We start from the raw sequence: 10853 nt of genomic DNA, 5'->3' as shown, positions 1-10853 counted from the left end.
ATCTACACCAAACTCGGCCAGTTCCTTTAGGGTGATACTCTGAACAAAGGTTTAAATCGGTGTACCGACTGGCCTTTCGGTTGTGCCGCAGCCCCGCCCACAAATATGCAAAATCAAAAAACATTTTACAACATGGACATGTGACATATCATATTAGCTAACCACTAAGCCACCGTGCCCCCAAGTTATTTTTATTGAAGGTATAAAAGCCTAATAAACCACTGGCAAGGATCACATGAATGTCATTTTACTGCCACGGTGATAAAGGTACTGGAGGCTATTGGACTTGAACTGTGTGATAAAAGAGGCAGTAGAAAGGTGGATACGCACGGTAGATGGCTGCAAGGGGAATCGGAGTGCTGTGTGAGCGATGAAGGTCAGAATCGTAGCCAGCGAAGGAACCACGGCTGTTATGGAAGCGTTCACACTTTGGATATATCCTGCTTTCTCCAAAAGCAGTTTCTCATGCTTCCTGATATCTGCAGAGGTAGAGAGAGAGAGAGAGAGAGAGAGAGAGAGAGAGAGAGAGAGAGAGAGAGAGAGAGAGCATGAAAGAGAAAGAGATGAGATGAGATGTAAATCATTATGGGGAGCCAAACCAAGTGAAAAAAAAAACAACGTAGCTTTATATAGTAATATACATCAAACAATTTGGATGGAAATTATGAACACGTACCTATGATTTTCGTTTCGAAAGACTCCTCCCATGCGTACATTTTAATGAGTTTGATGCAGGTCAGGACTTCGTTCATGGTGCGGACACGTTTGTCTGTCACAGAGACGGTCTTTCTCCGAAACACTCTGATCAACACACCAGTTAAGAACTACAGAAAAGCACAAGCATGAAGAAGGTCATTTGTACTTTGGATAAGAGCAAATTTATCTGTAATTTGTCTGTAGGAACAAAAGTAATTCAGTATTCATGAAAATTCATGACGATCTGAAAAAGGTTTCGAGATCCTAAAGTTTTATTCAGGTTGATGTTTGTAATACATCGTGTATACGTCTCCGTGGCGACAACAATAAAAGTCCTACAGGAGGAACAAGTGTTTTGTATTTTGTGTACATCATATTTTTACACCGGAGCACGGTGCCTTAGTGGATAGCACGTTCGCCTCACACCTCCAGGGTTGGGGGTTCGATTCCCATCTCCACCTTGTGTGTGTGGAGTTTGCATGTTCTCCCCGTGCCTCGGGGGTTTCCTCCGGGTACTCCGGTTTCCTCCCCCGGTCCAAAGACATGCATAGTAGGTTGATTGGCATCTCTGGAAAATTGTCCGTAGTGTGTGAGTGTGTGAGTGAATGAGAGTGTGTGTGTGCCCTGTGATGGGTTGGCACTCCGTCCAGGGTGTATCCTGCCTCGATGCCCGATGATGCCTGAGATAGGCACAGGCTCCCCGTGACCCGAGAAGTTCGGATAAGCGGTAGAAGATGAATGAATTAATATTTTATACCCTAAATAATTGAGTCAGTTGGTCACATGATCACACTCCATTTATAAAACGGAGTCAAAGAGGTAGTGTAGTGAAGAGAAGAAGCTCTGTCTCTCATTTCTCTTTCAGGTGAACCAAATGTCTAGAAACAATTTGTTTTATACCTGTAAAATAAAAAATTACCCAAGGACCCAATGTTAATTTAATCCTATCCAAACTTTATTTACCTTTGCTGTTGTTTGTCTTCATATTTCAGCCTATTTATGGGCTGTCAGAGTCTATAATTATTTTTCACTGGTGTACAGTATACGTGTCAAAATTACTTCCCTTTTTTACCTCCCCTGAAATAAATAATAAAAAAAAAAGGGTGGGGTGTTAAATGTTCACCAGAAGCGTTCACTAACTCACCTGGACGGGTATAAAGATGAGGTACGTGACGATTCCAATGAGTGCAGTGTATCCCAAGATGTAACAAGAATAAATAATACACACAACCAGCAGTATGGGGATACTCAGCAGAAACGTGCTGAACAGCATCGCCTCGAACATACGATAGCCGTCGCTCGTTAATACGTTGATCGTCTTGGGGGTGGGGGTGGGGGGGAACAAGGGAAATCACAATGATGTAACGGATCGTAATAAATCAATATGCAAATCAGTAATAATAATAATAATAATAATAATAATAATAATAATAATAATAATAATAATAATAATAATAATAATAATCTCTCGATTAACCAATCAGAAGTCACCTCTCCTACAGTGATGTCACTGAGCGTTCGGAGTCTGATTATTTTGTTGAAAGCGAGCATGCTGAAGGCTCCTTTCATTCGGATGCCGGTGCGTAGATTTATGGCCCAGAGGAGTGAAGCAAAGAAGGCTTTACCGAACTCCGAGACGAACAGAGCTACACACAGGCCAACGCCATACACCAGCGTGTTTCCCTCGGTCTTCTCCACATACGTCAGGATCATGTTTACCAGAATAGACTGTAGATGGAGTAAGAACATAGTGAGAAGAAATGATTGATGGGAAGAAACTGAAATAAGAACGATACACATTCAGACAATTAGACAAACAAAAGTCTTGCATGCTTGTGGATTTTTTTGTGTTTGCCATGTGTGTAATACATGAACTGGAAAAAGTCTGTCACTAAAAATATAACTAAAGAGATTCACAAAATTTCGGGAAAAAAAATTATTATATTTCTACAACTTTTGGCCTAAATGTGATTTTAGTAATTAGAAGTTAGAATGCCATTGAACTACTAAACTTAATAGTAGTTAGTAATACTAAACTTTTTAGAGTTCATGGTGTGCAAAAAAAAGATTAAAAGTACGTACCGGTCCTACAAACACGCACAATGTGAACAGAAGTGAGACGATGGACGAAACTATAAAACGAGTCCTCTGAAAACGCATCACTACTGCGCCAAGGGACGCTTTCTCGATGCCCACACGGGCCACCTCGTCCTCCCACATCCTTATGAACCTACACACACACACACACAAACACACACATACACACAAGGAGAGTTGTAAACATATAAAAAAACAGTAATGGAACAGTAATGCATTCATGATAATCAGATGTCTCTAGTAATGTAGCTCGTCAGTAACAAATAAAGCGGTTGAGGATGTGCTTTTACAGGAAAATAATCAACAACAGGATGGTGTGTGTTACCGTCACCAATAAAAATGCTCAAGTTAATTAGTTTCCTTTAGATGCATACCCTGAAATGCTCTATTCGTCTTACAGCACATAATAATAATAATAATAATAATAATAATAATAATAATAATAATAATAATAATAATAATAATAACAACAACAACAATAATTATTATTTTTTTTTATAATAACAAGAATAATAATAGTAATAATAATAATGTTTAAGCATTTAGACTTTTATAAAAATGTAAAAAAAATCTATTTTAAATTTATATTTATTATTATATTTAAAATTTATTTGAACAGATTTTTTTACTGTTTCTTTTTCTTCTTCTTCTTCTTCTTTTTCTTCTTCTTCTTCTTCTTCTTCTTCTTCTTATTATTATTATTATTATTATTATTATTATTATTGTAATTTAAACTTTATTATATTTTTTAACAAAAAAGTGATTATTGTCGCTGTAACACCAAACATACATTTAAAGTTATTTAGTAATAAATAATTTATTCTACAGTTACAGACTGAAACAAATGATTTAATTTAGCAGGAATTTGATTGGCACATACTATATGTAATGAACAGAACATAAGGGGTTATAAACACACAGCTTCACCTACCTCTCTCCGTTTGCGTGCGCTCCGTCATGAGGAGAAAGACTGAGCAAGTCTTTATCCAGATGATTCCTGTACAACTTCCACATCATGGGTGTCATCCATGCGAACGAGCTGAAGGAAAAGAATCCAGCATCGTCCATGGGGTTTGATCTGAAAACGGTATAAATATTCGTTCATTCATTTTCTACCGCTTTATCCAAACAATCCTCGGGTCACGGGGAGCCTGTGCCTATCTCAGGCGTCATCGGGCATCGAGGCAGGATACACCCTGGACGGAGTGCCAACCCATCGCAGGGCACACACACTCTCTCATTCACTCACACACTCACACACTACGGACAATTTTCCAGAGATGACAATCAACCTACCATGCATGTCTTTGGACCGGGGGAGGAAACCGGAGTACCCGGAGGAAACCCCCGAGGCACGGGGAGAACATGCAAACTCCACACACACAAGGCGGAGGTGGGAATCGAACCCCCAACCCTGAAGGTGTGAGGCGAAAGTGCTAAGACACTGTGCCCCCCTGGTATAAATATATATAGAACGTTTTCTTTCATGGTTTATTATTACCAGGGTTTTGAATTGCAGTGATAAATCAGCCATCAGCCATCATGAATTAAAGGAAAACAATTAGCTGAGTGGGAGGAGCTAATTTCTGTCTCCTCTGTCAATCACAACAGTGGCCATGTAAGCTTCTGTAAGCTCACTACTGCTTTCCTCAGCATGTATGACATAACAACAGTTGAGTTATATGACCTATTATCATCATGGTCATCATCAGTGGATGCATGTGACATGGAGCATGTTTACCCTGAGCTGAAGCGAACAGGAATCATGTTCTTCATGCTGGCGTGATACTTCTTCCCATGGCCGAGCGGACGCTCTGGTTCTCTGTAGTCTGGATTCAAAGAGCCTTCAGGAAAGGAGTTTACAGACAACTCGGGCATCAAAGCAGAACTTTCTCTCCTTGTTCTCTGTGGGAAGAATAACAGGAAAGGGAAAATAAATGCTTTTGAACAGTTCTAACAGGATTGTAAGAGGAATGTAAAGAAGTAAAGACAGATTTTACTCACAAAAGACAGTCCTTCGACAGCCTCTTTGCCATGCGGTTGATGCGAAATGCCCGTCATTTTCGTTCGGTTCTGCGGCAAAAAAGAATGTAAAGATCGCTATGCATTTTTAAGTTATTTCAGTATAAATCAATGTAAAGTTCAATTCAATTCAATCTCTTATAGCATTTTTAACAATGGAAATTGACACAAATCAACTTCATAGATATTATAAAGATACTTTAATGTGCTATATTCCTAATGAGCTGGAGGTAAGAAGGTTGGAATTGTCCTAGAAGAAGCAAAAACCCTTAAGCGTAAAAAAACAGGTTGAAAAATTAATCAAAGCAAAAATCTCTTTGTTTTCTCATTATTGAATAAATACATGTGTATGTTCAGACAATATTGTGGATAATATGCTGTATATCAATCTATTCTATATTATTGTATACTATATTACACTCTACTACACTATACTATACTATACTATACTATACTATACTATACCATATTATACTATACTATACTATACTATACCATACTATACTATACTATACTATACTATACTATACTATACTATACTATACTATACTAAACTATACTATACCCATATAACTAACTGTACTATCTAACTTAGCATACCCATACACTACTATACTATCTATAATATATTAAACTATATACTCTACACACCTACTATACTACATACTACTATAAATACTATACTATACTAAACTACACTGAGCTATACTCTACTATATTTATACTATACTATACTATACTATACTATACTATACTATACTATACTATACTATACTATACTATACTATACTATACAACACTATACTATACAACACTATACTATACTAAACTACACTATATTACACTATACTAAACTATACTATACTATACTATACTATACTATACTATACTATACTATACTATACTATACTATACTATACTATACTATACTACACCACACTGAGCTATACTCTACTATATTTATACTATACTATACTATACTACACCACACTGAGCTATACTCTACTATATTTATACTATACTATACTATACTATACTATACTATACTATACTATACTATATTACACTCTACTACACTACACTATACTACACTATGCCATACTATACTATACTATACTATACTATATTATATTACACTCTACTACACTATACTATACTATACTACACTATACTATACTATACCATACCACACCATACTATACTATACTACACTATACTATACTATACTATACTACACTGCACTATACTATACTATACTACACTATACTATATTATACTACACTATACTATACTATACTTTATACTATACTATACTATACCTAACCTATAAATGGTTATCTGGACAGTCTTTACTCTCGTGCATCAAAAAAAGTCACGTGCTTTGCAGTATTTTCTATATTATATCCCATACGAGCTCAAACGATGCACGTAATCTTTCTAAATCTAAAACAAATCTAGATATATATCCAAGTACATACATATTTTTTGTGCACAAACCCAAAGGAAAGCTCCCATCAGAAAACGATACTAAAACAATATCACTAACACAAACATATCATTATTATTGTATACATAATTCTTACCGATATGTAAAGAGTGAAGTTCTCAGTGTACTGAGAGTGAAATCTGTGTAAAAAGTACCTGTGTTTGTCTCGGGCAGGGATGAGAAGTGATCTGTACTGCTGTTCGATTCTGCTGAACGCTTTTATCCTCTTCCAGTGGTATTCATGGCTCGGGATCTGTTTGGAGTTACGTCAGAAACCTTACGAGTCGAATAGGTTAACTAGAGCAAAAGTCTCGGGCAGAGGCTGTCTCTGTCTCTTCCTGTCATTTAAAGAGAATCAAAGATATGCTGAGTCACAGACATGTTGTTCTGTGCCTCTGTTTTACCTTTAGTCACAATGATTGAATGAATTTACAGGCGAACGTACGCAATTTACAGGTGTTTGGAATATAAACAGACTGCTGCTCATCTATTTCACACACACACACACACACACACACACACACACACACACACACACACACACACACACACACACACACACACACACAACCTATTGCATACAGTACATTTATGCTACTCACACCGGTCAGAATGTTAACCTAAGGTGAAAGAACCTGAACTTCATCTGCTGTGATGATAAGAGAAAAAGATAAGACAATAAGAACGACGGCGTCATGGCTCGACTCCAACGACACGACTGACGTAAACGCACAAACGCTCACTTTAATAGAAGCAAAATTGTCATACAGAGTTGCTTCAACAGACATCAGTTGAAAAGGATCTGTTTTTTTCTCGACGTTTCAACGTGTTCTTGCTTTTGCTGCATATAAAGAGTTAATGCTCACAGCTTTGTGCGAGTTAATCAATACTCTATCATCCGGATTTAGTGACAGTGCTGTTAAACATTAAACGTTAACACTGCTAATTGCATCGGACTGATGTCAATTACTCAGTAGGTAAGAGGCGACGTCCAGATGGCAGAGAAACGCTGATAAACACTCATTCAATCATTTTCTACCGCTTATCCAAACTTCTTGGGTCACGGGGAGCCTGTGCCTATCTATCGGGCATCGAGGCAGGATACACCCTGGACGGAGTGCCAACCCATCTCAGGGCACACACACTCTCATTCACTCACACACTACGGACAATTTTCCAGAGATGCCAATCAACTTACCATGTCTTTGGACCAGGGGAGGAAACCCCCGAGGAACTGGGAGAACATGCAAATTCCACACACACAAGGCAGAGGCGGGAATCGAACTCCGACTGTGGCGGTGTGAGGCGAACGTGCTAACCACTAAGCCACCGTGCCCCCCCTGTTTTACCAATCCATGATGGTGATGTAAGCGTGTAAGAGATGTAAACATAGGGAAGTCCTCAAACTGTACACTTTAGGGATGTGGTAGCCAGGTGGTTAAGGTGTTGATTGGGCTACCAATCAGAAGGTTGTGAGATCGATTCCTACGTCCATCAAACTGCCGCTGCTGGGCCCCTGAGCAAGGCCCTTAACCCTCAATTGCTCAGTTGTATAAAAACAAGATAAAATGTAAGTCTCTCTGGTTAAGGGTGTCTGCTAAATGCTGTGAATGTAATTTTACATAAAGCTTTATCATACATACACATATTAGATTATAGATATTTAGAGACAGACAGAGATCCTCACTCAAACACAAGATCCGTACTGTTCAAAATGGAAACTGGAAGTTAAAATGTAAAGTCAGTTCCTCAGGAGCTATTAGTTACACAATCCCACTCGGCATTAGTTGTAGAAAGGACATTATTTACATTGACATTATGACCTGTTCAGTGTCACCTAAATGAGGATGAGGTTCTCTTCTGAGTTCGGTTCCTCTCAAGGTTTCTTCCTCATATCATCTCAGGGAGGTTTTTCTCACCACCGTCACCTCAGGCTTGATCATTAGGGAGAGATGTTAGAGATAAATAGTAACTTAATTTGAAATTTTCATTTTCGTTTTAATAATGAGAATCGTTAAAAGCGCTATACAAATAAATTGAATCGAATTGCACTGAATTTAATATCAGAAATAGACAATAGACACTCGTGACTTGTTTGTAAATGCAAATAATCATACTCGATGATGTCACCAGATCAGGATGGCTTCCATTTTGGGTCTGGTTCCTCTCACGGTTTCCTTCTCATGATGTTTCAGGGAGTTTTTCCTTGCTCGCTCATTAAGGGTAAAATGAGTCCTGTCCGCTATTTCCGGAATTTTGACACGACATGACGTCAAAACATTTCATTTAACCGGACTGACGCTAGTGAAATCGGCGATATATTTACACTAGGTTATCATACGGTTACCATTTTTAACCAGAAACAAACCTAATCACAACATAATTAATATCTGATCATATCTGATGTGATGATCGAATTTCTCTGATGCAGAGTAAAGTTGGTCAAACATGTACAACAAATAATAACAAATAAAACTGACTACAGCCATCAAGTGTACAAATTAAACATAATAAACGACAATAAATTAATTAATAAAGCAATTAAAACTTTGATAAAAACAGAAAATCATCCAAACTGGGGGAAATATAATTTACTTAAACAACTCCTGAGTCTTTCATCACTAGCTCTTAGCTCTTAGCTTAGATTTCATCTCTTAGTACAAATATTTATGAGCCTTATTTCTCAAATCTCCAGACTACTGTGTTTTCCTTAATTCCATGTTTTGTTTTTTTAAATAAATTTCCTAATTTTTTTCTCCAAAGTTAGTTAATTAGCAGATATAGTTCATACAGAAGCAAATAAATAATGAATTTCTACAGACCTCTGGAGAACGATAACAGTTTTATTATCAGAATCAGAATCAGAATCAAAAAGAGCTTTATTGCCAGGTACGTTTCCACATGCGAGGAATTTGTTTTAGTGACAGATGCTCCACGGTGCAGCAGAATGACATATACAATATATACAATTTGTCTATACAAATGTACAAGTGTGAAATGTGCAATGCAAGCTTCATGAATAATTCATGAGACGAGTCGCTTCATCCAATCACACAGTTACGAAGATTTCTGGAAATAGAATTTTTTTAATTATTGTAAACAAACAAACAAACAAACAAGTAAATAAATAAATAAATAAATAACATTTTAGATGTTTGTAAATAAATAAATAAATAAATAAATACATTTTTTTAATACTTGTGAATAAATAAATAAAATAAAATAAATAATTTTGTTTTTATAATTGTAAATAAATGAATAAATGAATGAATAAATAAATTCCACAGAAAAGATACTGATTAATTATTTTTTTTCCTCTAGATTTTTTGTTTATTATATATATATATATATATATATATATAAATATATATATATATATATATATATATATATATTTTATTTTATTTTTTTTTTTTTAAACATCACTATATACTTGGGTATCTATTAAATATGTAAGTTGCTTTGATTAATTTGATAAGTTGCCAAACATGTTATATTTCTGTCATTTGTTCAAGATTTCTGTTCACAATAAAGCTGTTAAGATGTAAAAAATAATAAATAAATGAATCACTTTTTCCACCAACCTTTTGCATTATTTCACTGTGCTTACAAATAACATTTGAATCTATATTGTTCAGTGTTGTTGTTCATTTGTATAGATTTTATTGTTTAGTTGAAAACTAACTTACTTACTGTTTTAAAAGCTACAGCTTATAGTGCTTGTGTTACAGTATGTTAAAGCAGTCCAGAAGTCAATGCCAGTGAAGAACCATGAACCACAAAGAGCAAACACTGTCTTGTGTGACAAGATAAACAAAAAGAAAAACATTAAAGTTATAGCAAAATAATTCGATAGAAAGTTAACGATAGATTTAGGCCAGGAGAGGTATACAAAAAACAAACAACAGTTAGAATTATAAAATGCTAACATACAATTAAATGCAATTGACTTTAATCTATACGAACTAAACCCACAGCATGTCCTGTGAGAAAACACACAAGGCAAAGGTCAGATTTAGAAAGTATATTTATTTAAATTTGGTCTGGGTCCAGAGATGGGACTAGTACTGGGTTACATATAAACTATTCTATTTGTTTATGTTTGTTTGCTTAACCTAAAATTCTTACTGTAAATAAATGAAAATTGTTTTACAGCAAAGTGGTGCATGGTGTCTTAGTGGTTAGCACGTTCGCCTCACACCTCCAGGGTTGGGGGGTTCGATTCCCGCCTCCGCCTTGTGTGTGAGGAGTTTGCATGTTCTCCCCGTGCCTCGGGGGTTTCCTCCGGGTACTCCGGTTTCCTCCCCAGGTCCAAAGACATGTATGGTAGGTTGATTGGCATCTCTGGAAAATTGTCCGTAGTGTGTGAGTGTGTGAGTGAATGAGAGTGTGTGTGTGCCCTGCAATGGGTTGGCACTCCGTCCAGGGTGTATCCTGCCTCGATGCCCGATGACGCCTGAGATAGGCACAGGCTCCCCGTGAAGTTCGGATAAGCGGTAGATAATGAATGAATGAATGAATGAATGAATGAATGAATGTTTTACAGCATTGT

The 10853-nt window shown here is 36.6% G+C and overlaps 1 protein-coding gene across 5 annotated transcripts in view; it reads right to left on the bottom strand.

Moving 5' to 3' along the window:
* Positions 1–8733, bottom strand: part of abcc12 (ATP-binding cassette, sub-family C (CFTR/MRP), member 12) — a 30165-nt gene extending 21432 nt beyond the window's left edge. The window contains exons 1-11 of one of the 5 annotated variants that reach the window (XM_047821049.1): positions 8419–8733; positions 8139–8235; positions 6457–6639; positions 4798–4866; positions 4535–4698; positions 3725–3871; positions 2779–2926; positions 2188–2424; positions 1841–2014; positions 677–824; positions 331–479 (exon numbers count right to left, since the gene is read on the bottom strand). In XM_047821049.1, the coding sequence (XP_047677005.1) occupies positions 331–479; positions 677–824; positions 1841–2014; positions 2188–2424; positions 2779–2926; positions 3725–3871; positions 4535–4698; positions 4798–4854 (1224 nt within the window). In that variant the 5' untranslated portion in view covers positions 4855–4866; positions 6457–6639; positions 8139–8235; positions 8419–8733. Of the gene's footprint in view, positions 1–330; positions 480–676; positions 825–1840; positions 2015–2187; positions 2425–2778; positions 2927–3724; positions 3872–4534; positions 4699–4797; positions 4867–6398; positions 6423–6456; positions 6794–8138; positions 8236–8418 lie in introns of those variants that run through there. The other 4 variants (XM_047821034.1, XM_047821033.1, XM_047821040.1 and 1 more) reach the window with 4 other exon arrangements.
* Positions 8734–10853: the final 2120 nt, after the last annotated feature.

This window comes from Tachysurus fulvidraco, chromosome 1 (assembly GCF_022655615.1).
Source record: "Tachysurus fulvidraco isolate hzauxx_2018 chromosome 1, HZAU_PFXX_2.0, whole genome shotgun sequence".
Classification (NCBI taxonomy): Eukaryota; Metazoa; Chordata; class Actinopteri; order Siluriformes; family Bagridae; genus Tachysurus; species Tachysurus fulvidraco.
The sequence above is the reverse complement of the archived record's forward strand: the minus strand, read 5'-3'. Positions and strand labels throughout refer to the sequence as shown.